General features: G+C 44.4%; 1 protein-coding gene across 8 annotated transcripts in view; it reads left to right on the top strand.

The window, feature by feature from the left end:
• The window catches only part of RBM33 (RNA binding motif protein 33), a 114,911-nt gene that overhangs the window by 64,702 nt on the left and 35,620 nt on the right, over positions 1-14,589 (top strand). For all 8 annotated transcript variants that reach the window (XM_036864039.1, XM_036864035.1, XM_036864034.1 and 5 more), the window contains 2 exons: positions 13,033-13,165; positions 13,566-13,903. In XM_036864039.1, the coding sequence (XP_036719934.1) occupies positions 13,033-13,165; positions 13,566-13,903 (471 nt within the window). The remainder of the gene's footprint in view (positions 1-13,032; positions 13,166-13,565; positions 13,904-14,589) is intronic.

Genomic DNA, 14,589 nt, shown 5'->3' with positions numbered 1-14,589 from the left:
CATTTTCTCTTATCAGATCTCTGAGTAGTAGCAGGTGAATGTGGGAGGAGGTCCTTCCCCCTGTCAAACATTGTCAGGCTTGCAGCAAGAGAATGCGTTTTAAAATGCAGGTGACATAATACCCAACATCCTCCATTTGCTAGTGGGTTTCTGATTAATCATGATTACCATACATTATCATACCATCAGATTTAATCATATCAGTGCATTCCCATCTGCAGCAGTAACAGGAGCAGCTAAGCACTGTGGTAACAGCTATTAAATGTGGTGGTTATAAAATTCAGTGCCCTGTTGACTTGACTTGCTGTCCTGTCAGCAAGTGTGTGTGCGTTGGGTGGAGAGAGGGTGGTGGGCATCCACAGCAGTAACTCGAAGGCCAGGGAATACTCATTGAGATCATAAAGTCCAGCCATTAAGTCACAGTGTAAAAACTGCATTGTAAAAGTGTGATGCACTATTTTGTTTCATTTTCGGCTAAGTAAAACTGTTACATTGAATTGAATACCTTTCATAAATCCTCCCAGATACATAGTGCCATTCATTGTATAGTAGACTTGAACTTTGAGTATGACTTGCCCATCTGTAATTTAATAACTCAGCCAATGAAATGTTGACAATAACACAAAGTTTCAAAGTCTTAGAACTCCTTCCATGCCAAGAAAATCTCTGTCTTGTTTTTACTGATTTGTCCTGCAAAGCACACCAATTTTTTTTTTTAATGTTTATTTTTCCAGGAGTCCTTGAAGATCCATAGTTCTGTTTAAACTTTGAAAGTGGCCCGATTTTAAAGTACCTGAAAGCACTTCTTCCAAAAGATTTGAATTTTTTTAAACTTTAAAAATTTTGTCCTTTTGATGTACACTGATTTTTAACAAATACATACAGTTGTGTAATCACTACAATTAAGATAGAGAACAGTTCCGTCTCCCCGAAAGACTTCCTTGTGCTGCCCCTTTGTAGGCAGCCCCTCTCCCCACCCCAGCCCCTGGCAACCAGTGATCTGCTTTCTGCTCCTCCAGTTGTGGCGCATAAATGGAACCACATGGCATGCTTCATCTCGAGCCTGGCCTCTTGCTCCCGGCACAGTGTAGTGGAGGCTCGATCATCCCGTTTGTCGTCCCTGCCAGTGGTGTGTCCTTTCTTATTGACCAGCGTTATTCCATGTGCACACGTAGCCCAGTTTGTCTGCCCAGTCACCACTTGGGCATTGGAATTTTTTCTGGTCATAGTTGTCAGTGAATAGTCGGGAGTGGGGATTGTGGGTCATACGGTAGGTATATTCAGATGAGAATTTTGAGACAGACTGTGTGCTTTCAGTCAATAAAGCTGATAACCGCTGCTTTGCTTTCTTAGTCCTTTATTGAATGAGGAAATACCATCTTCCTAGAGCATATACTATTGACGACCAGTGGGAAATGAAGAACATTATTGAGTGATTACTATATTCCAGATTTTGCTCAAAGCTTGTGTTCAACAACCTCATGAAGGTACCATTTTCTCCACTTTACAGATAGGGAAACTGAGTCTTGGAAAGATGAAATCGCTCAAGTTCACATAACTGGGTGCAGGAGGTAGGATTTGAAGCAAGGCGACCTGAGTCTCTTAATCATGCTGAACCTTCTCCCTTTCTCTCTAAATATTAAAATGCACCTCAGTAAACCGGGTAAAAATAATTGGATCTGGTAAGATGAATCATAACTATGTAAGATTGTGACCGTCAGGAGTGCTGAAGTGGAGAAGTTTACCGCGGTAGGGCCTGACATTGGGTGAGCTTGTTTACGGAGGAGAGTGGAGGGGTGAGGTACAGGAATAAAACGTTTTTCGTTTTATGAAAAAATGTAAATAGTCTTCAGTAGGTTCATCGGAAACAGTATTTTGTACTAAGTAACAGTGTTATAACTTGCAGTGCCTGCTCTAGCTTCACCGCTTGAACCAGTAACCTTAAATACCCTAGCGTATTTAAGTTCATGTGGTGTCCTCCTCCTCCCCCCACCACCTCCAGTGTGAAACCTCGCGCTTGCTGCTGGGTATATGGTGCTTCAGAATGTTAAGAATGCATCTGCAAATACACGAGTATCTTCTAGGAAAATGAATGTAGGTATTTAAACGGGGCATAACCTGAAAGAAAAAAATCTCTGGAAAATACTGAAATAAGAGGATTAACATTGTGACAATGGGCTATAATTCTAATTACATCGTGGGTCACTAGTGGTCTTGATTCTTTGCACTTAACCCATCATTTAATCAGAATTAACTGAGAGGCATTCTCAAGTGTCTATTGGTTTCTTATATAGTTCTTTGCATTTTAAGTGAGATTAATAAATGAAAACACGGTTGTAGCAGAGGCTGTAATTTATTGAAAGATTCATGAAGTTTCAATGACATTGTTAAGGTATTCAATTAGTCTTATTAAAATATACCAACTGACCCTTTCAGGGAAGCTGATAAGTCACATAATAGCTGTTAGAGCCTCTTTATTCTTTGCATTATACGATTAACTTTGTGCTAAGCAATTTATGCAAAGTTTTTCATCTTTCTTTTTTTGTAACTGAAGTTATCAGTTCTTCCTGAATAGGATTAACATAGATAACATCACATAATTAACAAGAGATGCAAAAAAGAAAGTACAATTTGTATAAGAATTATATGTGGGAGAATGATAATTTCTTACCTCGGACTTTTAAAGGGATATAAAGAAAAGCAAAACAGAGCAGTTATTTGAAAGGATTATGGTAGCTTTTTCTTTCAAAAGGCAGAATTACGGTAGTCCTAAAAGTTCTCTTAAGTGAGGTATTTACAGCTCACTAACAGTCTTAAAATAATTCTTCATTTTCTAGAGAGAGTTGGTCATTTATTATCCTTTCTACTTGTGAAATGGCAGATGCTATTACATGAATGATTGCATCAAGAGAATTTAGGTAGTGAACGCCAGACTCAGGAACGACGGTTTATTCAGCATTACCTGAGGACAGGTTGGCCGCAGCGGAAGCAGTGCGCGAGGGGAGAAAAAGAGCATTTATAAACCACGAGTCTGAAAATGTGGGTTCGTGTCTTGAGTTATTTATTGACAGTGTAACTTTGGATAATTGTGTAACTCTGTAAACCTGAGTTTCTTCATCCCCTAAAGGAAAAGTTATTGGTTCTGCCTGATTCTTGGCACTGTATTTATGAAAGAAACTTGGTTTCTTGGTTTATCAGTCAGGATGTGAATGAGGCTGCAGGTAACGGAAAACTCAGTTAATAGTGACTTAACAAACTGAGTGTCATATTTTTTGCATAAAAAAGAAAGTTCTTCTGGGTGGGTATAGCACTTCTGTGTTGTTATCAGAGATCCGTTTTTTTCCCCTACCCAAGTTTCAGGCTGAAAGAGGAGGGGGGTCAGGCAGCCCCTAGTGAGCCTTCCCGGAGGCCCTGTCCAACTGTGCCAGCTCGCCTTGTCACAGGCTGGGATTGGTGGTCTTCTAGCTGGGCACAGTGTTGTCCTTCTGTTACTAAGGAAGAAGTGAGAATTTATACTAGGTAAGCAATGGGAAGTCTTTTCCATGTGGCTAAAACTTGTGGTCAGAATTTAAGTTGTGTAAATCGAGAAAAAGAAAGTGACATCTGTGTTCAAAACAGAACAGAAAACAATGAGGAAAAATGGTATTGTGAGCTTAATGATACCTACTATTTGTTAAATTTTTATTTCATAAAGCCAATACTGATAACAGTAGGCAGCTTCTAGGACCTTAAAGCTGAAAATTGTTCAGTTTGTTTACATATTCAGACTCTCAAGTTCTGTTATCCACTGAGGCAAATGGAGGCAACTAGGGGCCCGCTTATCTTCCCAGATGGTTTCTCCCTAGCGTCCGGCATGGTCTGACATCGCCAGAGAAGTAGCCGTTGTCACTGTGGTTTATTTCATGTATCAGCCATCACTGTGGTTTATTTCATGTATCAGCCATTGTCTTTCTTTCGGAATAATATCCTGTATTATCTGCCCTCTTCTTTCTAATCCTCTTACGTAGGCATTTGCCCTCTTGGAAATGGGCTTCTTCCTCGTTGGATACGCCTGCATTTATCATTAAAGCTGTCTCTTTGCCAGTGTCGGCCTCCCTCATTTGTACACCTCAGGGTGGCTTTCAGCTTCCTGGGGGCCTGCGGGTCAGCTGCCATGATCTTAACTGGCACCCGCTGCCTTCCACCTGGCTGTCCCAGGTTCCCACACCTTGCTAGTGTCACTTAGTTTCAAGGTTAAGCCCACAAAACCCCTCTTTTTCCATTCTTATTCTATTGAGCCAACTTCCAAAGCCAGAAATTTCCTTGTTTACTCAGCTTGAGTCAGCTATTTCTTTCTAAGCTGTGGATAGCATCTCTGGTCCTCCCTCCTTTATCCGTCTCTCAGGTTGATCAGATAAGAACTGCTAATCTGTATTAGCCATTCAGGCCAGCCATGGAATGTCCATGGCTGTCTGACTTGACTGGATTTAGTATTTACTGGTTTTCTTAACTCTAAAGTGCACACACACTCTCACGCAATTACATATACGTATGTGATTGAAAGACACTGAGACAGATAAGGGGATGTGAAAGTTAAGTCCCTGCCGTTTGCTGTTCCCAGCAAGCAGTAGATAGCATGGTGGGTACGTGTCCGTGCTCTGGACATAGGTGACCTGTGCTTTCTAACCTTGTGCTTTGTGCAGGTGATTTAAGTGCTCAGAAGATTTCTGTGAGCACAATAGCTCCCTCGTAGGGCTGTTGGCAGGATTGAGGGAGACAGCAGAGGCGCTCTCTGCACAATTGGCAGCAGCAGCAGCAGTGTGGGTTGAGCCTTAGGTGGGCAGCAGCAGGGCCCGGGAGGGGCATTTGGGGTGCCCAGGACTAGGTAAGGGCACAGGGGATGCAGGATAGGAAGGAGGTGGCGCCCCCAGGGTAAGATGGGGTTTCAGGTAAAAGTCCCCAGCCCTGGCCTGATCCCCAGAGGGTAGGGCTCTGGAGCGTAAGTTGTCCATCCTGGGGCAGAGGGCAGAGTGCGTGGCCATGTCAGGCAGTCCTTGGCGAAGGACGGCATTTGCAGCACCTGGGGCATGTGGTGCTGGCCCAGTGAAGGAGACTCGGCGATGGCCCCGGAGCGTCCAGCGTGGGAGTGTCAGCCAGAGTGGACTGACTTCACGGCGCCGCCACCGGGATGCCTGTTTCTCACTCAGATCGCCCTCTGGGCATCTTCCTCTGGCCCCCAGGGGCCTCCCTCTCCACCCTCTGGCAGGTGGGGAAAGAGGGAAGATTATTCACGGGAGGTTGTCTTTCACTGGCCGGGCCTGGAACCAGCCCACCTCACTTCTGCTCACACGCCATCTGCCAGGAACTTGGTCATGAGGCCGTGCTGGCTTCATTCATCTTACAGGTGCATGGTTCTTCAGTTGGATCTACAGGCAAGATGGGGACACTGGCCTGGGCTGTGTTCCTGAACAGCAGTGCTGGAAGTGTACCCCACCCACTATCCACCTCAGTTGCATTCTTCTAAAATTAGGGGCGTGGTCATAGGGTGAGGACGAGAGTCTCCAGGTTCACGTCACCTTTCCTCTCTAATTATATTACATCATTACAGGACAAGTTACAGCAAATTCTCTCCGACAGTTAGGTTGGAGAGTCAGGGTCTGTTGGTCTTGGCTGCTCTCTGGTCCTGCTGCCCTGTCTGTGCTCCAGGTCCGCTCGGCGCGTGAGCCTCGGGGCTGGTCGCCGGCGCCTTGGTCAGCACGGTCCGCCCTCCTCTGCTTGCTTCCTGAGGCTTTCAGCCGTTCCCTGACCGTGTGCTTCCCGGGCAGCCGGTTGCTGGGCGTGCCGCGGCATTCTCCATTAGATGTGGGGCCTGGCTCCCCTCGCCTTAGAGTCAGGCAGTTCATCCATCCCTTACGTGTTATGGGCGTCTTTGTGCCAAGCTCTGTGCCAAGCGTGGAAATGCACTGGTGAATGAAACAGTCGTGGTCTCGGCCCTCGTGGCTCTGTGGGTGAAGGGTAGAGAGAGGCGGGGGTGGACTTGAGGGAGATTTAGGAGGTAAAATTACTAGGACTTGGTAATACCTGTTCTGTGAAGGCTTTCCGGTTTGAACTCAGAATGAGAGCACAGGAAGGAGATCTGTGCTGATTTGTCTTTCACCTTACAAGGAAACACGTTAATTGTCAGAAGCTGATACATTTATTAATTGTAATTATAATATAATTATATCAATATAATATACTATATATTATATAATAGAGGGTCATTTGGAAGTAAGAATAAAGTTCTAGTTAAATATTACTGGTGGAGAAAGAATTCCGGGGCTTTGTTCTGTATTGCTAACACTTGAATGCCTGTGTATGTGCAGTTAGCACATGGATGATTAGTAAAAGGGAAGAGGGTTTGGGGAAGAGATGAAAATCACAATATTAAAATTCCAGAGGGGGCAAGATTTATGATCCCAATGTTATTTTCAGTTTAATACCAAAAAATGTCTTTAGAATTTAGGAATGTTCAATATAATCTCCCAGGAAATCTGAAAGTGCTTAGAGACCCAAGAAGTAATGTACTTAGTTCTCAGGCAACTTGAAATTATCAGTCTCTCTTTGAGTTTATTCTTGTAACTCAGTGACTACTTTTTTTTTTTTTTAACTTTTTAAAAATATTGATTTATTTTTGGCTGCGTTGGGTCTTTGTTGCTGTGCACGGGCTTTCTCTAGTTGCGGGAGCTACTCTTCATTGCGGTGCGCGGGCTTCTTGTTGCGGTGGCTTCTCTTGTTGCGGAGCACGGGTTCTAGGTGTGCAAGCTCAGTAGTTGTGGCTCGTGGGCTCCGTAGTTGTGGCTCATGGGCTCAGTAGTTGTGGCTTGCAGGCTCAGTAGTTGCGGCACACGGGCTTAGTTGCTCCGTGGCATGTGGGATATTCCTGGACCAGGGCTTGAACTCGTGTCCCCTGCATTGGCAGGCGAATTCCTAACCACTGTGCCACCAGGGAAGCCCCCTACTTCCTTTTCAGAAAAGGATGAAGGGGCTAAGGGGTGAATACTTTCCCTGATCTCAGCCTGTGGCAACGTAAAAATCAAAATTTAGCAGACTTTCTACTTACAGTGGAGGGAAGCCAGTCTACTTTTCTACTTACATTTTGCCTTATCTGTAATGAGAAAACCTATCGTTGGGAGGGCTTGAAATTAACTGTCTAATGGAAGGAGGAAAAGAAGGTTATAAAGAGCCCTGTTGCAGCAGCCACGTGACCAGTGCCGGTCAGAGCTTCATCAGCAGGGGGTGAGGCTTGTGGCACTAAAATGCACTCATGGAATTTACAAATAACTACAGATTTCAGAAGAAACCGAGTATTTTCCCAGCCTGATGCGAGCCTGCTAAGAAAAGTGGTAAGAAATATCGGGGCTTCACATGTTAAGTAATGGAGAAAGCTGTGTTTATTAGTCAAGACAGAAAAGTCAGGACGCTTTTCCAGGCTTCTTCTAACTGTGAGCAGAATCAGGGAAGTAAGGCAAAGAGAGTCAGTCACTCCCTGGCTTCCGTGAAGCTGAGTGAAGGAGCAGTTCAGGAGTCATTCTTACGGGGCTGAGTCCTGCCTTCCAGGTATTGGCAGTGCCGATGTCAGCACTGTGCAAAACCCCACGTGTCCTGCAGTGACCCACACCGGACGGAAGTGGAAGTGGGCCGAGCTGGGGTGCAGGAGCAGTGCTGGACTGGGGCCTGTGATTACAGTGGTTCTGAACAACAGAGGTTAAGTTTTGCTTTACCCCTTATGGGAATCGGCGAAACATTTGTAAGTTAGTAAAAGTTCCCACAACGAGTGATGCTGCTTTCTAGCTATTCATACAACACAGTACTGAAAGGCTAAGTGGAAATAGCCCCAAAGGACTTTCCCTCTTTCTCAGAAAATGCGTTTTACTCTTCCCGTCCTCCTTTCTGACACCGTCTCCCTGTGTCTGTCCTTTTTTGTCAACTCGTTAGCATAGTGGTGACTGATACAGCTAATGAGTTTATGAGCCCTGAAGTATGCTGACTGTAGTTCAGATTGAAAGCTTGTCAACAAATCAGTAGCGTAATACTTTCAACTGCTGTTATAATTCAGCATACTGTTCCTTTCTTTTTTTTTAATTAATTAATTTATTTTTGGCTGTGATGGGTCTTTGTTTCTGTGCGAGGGCTTTCTCTAGTTGCGGCAAGCGGGGGCCACTCTTCATCGCGGTGCACGGGCCTCTCACTATCGCGGCCTCTCTTGTTGCGGAGCACAGGCTCCAGACGCGCAGGCTCAGTAGTTGTGGCTCACGGGCCCAGCTGCTCCGCGGCATGCGGGATCTTCCCAGACCAGGGCTCGAACCCATGTCCCCTGCATTGGCAGGCAGATTCTCAACCGCTGCGCCACCAGGGAAGCCCTGTTCCTATTTTTTAAGTGAAAAATCTGACCAAATGCAGTAATAGAATGAGAATTAATATTTTTAACAAATAGACTGCTGCTAAAAATTAGCAACAAACACATGATTCATGCCAGAAACTTCTCTGTAGATGTAGCTGAATGAAAGTGGAGGGGACAGAAAGGAAGCGAGAACGCAGAGAGCACTGTTGGCGGGGGAGGAGGGGAGGGGGACACCTGACGGGGGGTGGGTAGGAAGCATCTTACCTGGTAGGAGGGTGAGAGAGGGCAGGTCAGGAGGCTGAGGGACTAGAAGATGCTCAGAGAAGGGAGAATGTCCTGGGCATTGGGAGGGCTGGCCAGGAGGAGGGGAGACTGTGAGGGACAGTGCTGGGCCTGCTAAGAGTAAGTAGAAGCTCGGCTTCCCTGGTGGCGCAGTGGTTAAGAATCCGCCTGCCAACGCAGGGGACACGGGTTTGAGCCCTGGTCCGGGAAGATTCCACATGCTGCGGAGCAGCTAAGCCCGTGCACCACAACTGCTGAGCCCGTGCGCCACAACTGCTGAAGCCCGTGAGCCTAGAGCCTGTGCTCTGCAACAGGAGAAGCCACCACAATGAGAAGCCCGTGCAGCGCAACGAAGAGCGTAGCCCCCAGAGAAAGCCTGCATGCAGCAACGAAGACCCAACACAGCCAAAAATAAATAAATAAATAAATTTATTATTTTTTTTAAAAAGGAGTAAATAGAAACTTAGAGTGAGTCCGATTCAGCGTACGGAGAGTTTTACCCAGCAGTACTCAGCACCCGTAGAGAAGCGGGGCGCTGGGGCCCACGTGCACGCAGGGTCTCCTGAAACACTGTGGCTGCGGGACGGACGGGTCGGTGAGAGGGTGAAGGAGGGACGGGAGAAAATGAAGTTTGTATAATGAGGGCTTACGAGAGGGCTCACGTTTTGGCTGAAACAGAAGTATAGAGTGAACATTTCCTGAAGAAATCTGTAGTATATGGAAGTTTGTATGGGATGTGATGGTTTCCAGAATTCATGTGCTAGACGATCATTTTCATATCTAAGTCAGGGGAAAGTATGGTTTTTAAAATCCCCAAATTTAGTCATTTTGACAAGATTTATACCATATGGAATGAAATTTCCCCTACCTCATCTTAACTTGTTTTTCTTGGGTATTGAAATCTGTGATTTAAAAAAAAAAATAGAATGGTGTCACCTTGGACACATTATTTAATGTCCTGAGTTTCAATTTCCTTGGCTGTGAAGTAGGACACATACCCCCGATGTCACTGTGCTGTGCGTTCATGAGCTCAGGTGGTCAGGGGCTCTGCACAAGGCCTGGCGGGCAGTGCGTGAGCCACAGGTGGTGGAAGCTGCTGCCGTCACGCCTGGGTCCTCATTATTTCTTACTGTGAAGCAGGTGCTCACGCTGGCTTCACAGGGTTACTTGTGTGAATTCTGTGCCAGTCGCTGCCGTCGTTATCCGCTGTGCTACAGTGGGAGTGTGTCAGGAGCATGGGCTTGCACACACACAGGCTGAGAATCCTTGTGAGTAGAAAGGATTATCTCCCGCTCTGGTTGACCGTGCCCGGACCTGAGCCTTGATTCAGGCTCCGGCCTGGGTTCTTACGCGGGTCCTGAGTCTCTGACCAAGCTCCCCCAGGGCTGTCAGACCAGCCAGAGAAGCAAGAGAATCGACACTGAATCCAGGTGACTACACCAAGTAAGCACCCACCGAGTCCCAGCCCCTGCATTTCACCAAGCCATCATCCCCCAGGTCTCCCTGTCCTGCTTGGAGCCGTCCTGATGCCACCCCGTGCCCAGCTCAGCAGACGGACCTGCAGGTTGCTGGTTGCTCCAGCGCTGGCCCAGGTTCACAACTCGGTCTTTCAGCTTGCCGCCTGATTCTCAGAACACGGACGGGCCTGAGGTCCTTTCCTGGTGCAGCAGTCCCCCTGCCGTGGGGCACTTCCATACCCAAGGGGCTTTTCTGAGGCTTCGTGGTGCTGTTCGCTCCCTGGCTGGGATCTACCCCACCAAACCCGTGTCCAGACAAACCCTGCCCTAGGGACCTGATGCAGGCTAACGTACACCTGCTTGTAAGGATCACAGCCCAGGCATCTGAGGAGAGCTGTTGCTTCTTAATACTCCTTAAAGGCTGAGGATGTTTCCTCTCTTCAAGTAGCTGTTAATATTTTACTGTTTGTAAGCTAAAGCCTCATGAAAAATACATATATTTCATTTTTAAAAGATTTTAAATTTCAGTGATTTCTTTTACCTTTTACATCCCATAGCTTGTTTTAGGCTGTGGTGATGTTAATGAATCTTATCTGTCCCTTCTGTATTTATCTGTTCGAAACTCCTTCTTGGTGTTTCCCCCTCCAGAAGAGGGACAGTCAGGTATACATCAAATTAGTTTAAGGAAACACGCCGTATAGCTGAAACGGGGTTTTACTTAGGTGAGCGTCGCTAACTTATGCAGTCAGATTGCACGGATCGGAGGCAGCGTGACCAGTCAAACCTTGCCACAAGCCAGAGGGCAGACAATTTAAAATTCTATTTTCTGGGCCACTCCAAGAAAAATGGTTTAAACATTAAAAAAAAAAGGCTGGGACTTCCCTGGTAGTCCAGTGGTTGAGAATCCACGCTTCCACTGCAGGGGGTACGGGTTCGATCCCTGGTCAGGGAACTAAGATCCCACGTGGCACGGCCAACAACAACAAGAAAATGAGTGGACCTTGATTGCTAATTTGTTATCGTCCAGAAAGTTTTGAAATACGTGTATACACGAGGGAAAAGGCCTGTAAAACTATACACAGGGTACTAATGCTATATCTTATAAAGAAATACTTTATTAATAAATGTTCTGTTTAAGTTACCTGGCAAAATATCCATGCAAATGCACACCACGTATTTCATCGGCTTCACACAAAAATAAGAGTAGTTTTAAAACGAGGAAAGAATGCGGCAGTGGAAGACAGAAGGCAAGTCCATTGAAACTCCTAGTGCAGATGTAATCAGTACCAAGGTAGGATAGCTGATGCTATTAGAAATGTGTTTTTCTAGCGTATTGTTACCATAGTAAAAAATAGTAGATATTGAAGAATATCCATATCAAAGCATCATATTAGTAAAGTCTCAAACATTGCGATAAAATATATACATTTATTAGGGGTAAAAAGCTTTATGGTTTAGTATGAGTGTATACAGTATGTATTCTCAGTTATAAATCCAACATTTCTCTGATGATGTTTGCTTCAGTTGTATCTTAATTGATGCCTTTATCTAGAGTGAGAAGTGATGTTCCCTAATGTCAGGTGTCAAACACTGGTGAGGTGAGAATACCCTTGATTTCACGTAAACTGATAGACACAGACTACAAGAATTTAAGCTTTGCAACTTTCTGATCCATATGTTTCAGTACCATGTGTTTTTATGAAGATGTAATATTTGTGTGTAAATCTAATTTCGTTAATGCTATATAGCCAGTGGTCATATGGGTTTGTGGTGTTTATTGTGTTCATTTTGCATTATTCTTACAACACTATGGATAGAGCAGACCTTTAAAGAGAGAAGGAAGGCAAATGTAGTTTGCAAAAGCATTTTCAGTGTTATAATATGATGTCACATTTAGAAAGAACAGCTAATTCGTAATAAAATGACAGAAAAGTCATTAGAATTTTAAGTTTATGAGAAAAGTGTGGTTTTTGAAAGTTGAGAAATACTTCAAAGAATGAGGTGTTATTAAATGAATATTATTTTGATGATGCAGTATGTATAATCAATGAATTTCTGGATAAAGAAGTGAAAAAAAGTTGTGAGGGTTTCTTAAGTAAATGTGGTGTTTTAAAAGAATCTCCATAAATGCTTGAAAGGCCAACTGAAAAATGAAGTAATTTTTCAAAATTGAGGTATAGTTGATTTACAATATTAGTTTCAGGTGTACAACGTAGTGATTCAAAATTTTTATAGATTATACTCCATTTAAAGTTATTATAAAATATTGGCTAAAAAGTGAAGTAATTTTAATTTGTCTTTGTAGAGTTCTACTGGTAACCTGCAGTTATTGGAAAATGGTAATCTGTTTTAAGAGTTCAGAATTTCTAGCCAGTGGAATCTGACTGTATTATTTCTTTCGTAGTAATGTGGTTTCTTAAACATTTCACGTTGTCCTGTTCGGTCAGAGATTGCTGATTTTTGTTATGGTACACATTCAGTTTCTTTTTCTTCTGTTGAAATAAAGCAGCTTCATAGCTGTGGCTTATGGTTGTGTGAAAAAGGTAGCAAAGAATAGCATGTTTGAGAAGATGAGTGTCAGGAACACTGAAAGTAGACATTTAGTCTTTTGGATTAATGGGCAAGAGGCTCAGTAATTGCATGGATTTCAGTAAGCTTAAAAATAATACTCTTTTGGTTTTGTAGTGCTGTTAAAACATTGAATTAATTTTTAGATGCTGCATTTTGACGTTTGACTGTTTCATTATGGCAGAATCACCTATTCTGTAATATGAGGTTATATATATATATGTGTGCGTCTATATACGGGGGTGGCGGCTTCAGGAGATAAGTTCCTTGACGTTTGCAGAGGAAAACTTAAAACATGTACACCCTTCTGAAAACTACCGTTTATTTTCCCGCCTTCCACCCTGTTTTCCTGCTGTGCTTTAGGGCCCTCCAGAGTTCCCACAGCACACACCTGGACCTGTTCCCAACAGTTTCAGCCAGCCCCCTCGGCTTCCTCTTCAGGACCAGTGGAGGGCCCCGCCGCCTCCCCAGGAGCGAGACCCTTTCTTCTTAGGAGGTAAAGGATGGCGCAGAGTAACAGAGCAAAGCCGCGTGGGGCGACGTGCCTGAACACGCTTATGTTTTAAACGGTATTTAGCTCCCAGTAGGAGATTTTGTTAAGAGTGTCAGATTTTTGTCCCGTAACCCTTCTGCCTGTCATTTCACATGCTAAAATTGGACATTATTGGTATCTGAAATGTGAAAATCTCATGCGAAGGAGGAAATCATCTGTAGAAAATGACTAATGTAGCAATCTAGAAATAAGAGGCAAAATGTAGAATTCTTTTCAGACGTTCACACCCAGCCACCTCTTGTAATTTTCGTCCATAGTAAGACAGTACATAAAACTGATTTCTGTGAAGTGTGTATTCTGTGTGACCAGAGGGCAATAACGTTGCAACGCCCTTCCGTTTCAGGTGAACCAAGGTTCCCGAGCCATCTCTTTCTGGAACAGCGAAGTCCCCCTCCCCCGCCACCTCCTCCCACGCTTCTTAGCACTGGTCACCCTGTGCCCACTCCCAGTCCCTTACCGTTCACCCAGCCTGGACCAGCGTTTAACCAGCAAGGGCAGCAGCCTGTGTTCCCCAGAGAGAGGCCCGTGAGGCCAGCCCTCCAGCCGCCGGGGCCGGTGGGGATCCTGCACTTCAGCCAGCCAGGGTCCGCAGCAGCGCGGCCGTTCATCCCTCCTCGACAGCCCTTCCTGCCCGGCCCAGGACAGCCCTTCCTGCCCGCCCACACACAACCTAACCTGCAGGTAGGCATGGGGCTGGCTTTGTGTTTCAGAATTCAAGTCAGAACCTTTCACATTTTTATTCTCGTCTGCCAAGATGTGGAGATTATTTAAAGAACAAGGGTATTAAACTTAAATGTGCTCTTTATTAAAGACAACTTCCTTAACAGTATTGCTTATCTCCTTAATCATAGGAGAAATGGAGAAAGTGATTGTCGTTTTTTGGGAAATGAAAAAATTCAGTAGTAAGATTTTGTAAAGGATATACTATACACTGCTAATGAAATTAGGGCATGTTTTGATAATACCTTTGCTTATCATTGCAAGATTCTTAAAAGGTTAACAGGAAATAAGGTTCTTTGTCAAATTATGTTCCTGCAATATGTAGTGGGGAAAAAAAGCATTGCTGCTCCCTCATTATTTGAGAGATTTGAGTGCCCTCTGCTGGTGTTTTATGTTTCATCAGCTGCCTTGAGTCTGATACCCCTCTCACCCAGTATGTTTTTTCTTTGTTTTAAGTTTCCTGTTAAGGTATGTAATGATGATGTGCTTGAACCGATTATTTAGAAACACATAGAATATGTACCTAAAGTAAGAACAGGAAAATGGTTATTATATAAGGTGTTACAGTAGAATAAAATGTTTTTTTCTTTTTATTAAAAAAATCTAATTTGGGAATTTCCTGGCGGTCCAGTGCTTAGGACTCTGTG

The sequence above is a fragment of the Balaenoptera musculus genome, chromosome 9 (genome assembly GCF_009873245.2).
Source record: "Balaenoptera musculus isolate JJ_BM4_2016_0621 chromosome 9, mBalMus1.pri.v3, whole genome shotgun sequence".
NCBI classification, from domain to species: domain Eukaryota; kingdom Metazoa; phylum Chordata; class Mammalia; order Artiodactyla; family Balaenopteridae; genus Balaenoptera; species Balaenoptera musculus.
This window is presented reverse-complemented; position numbering and strand designations above follow the sequence as displayed.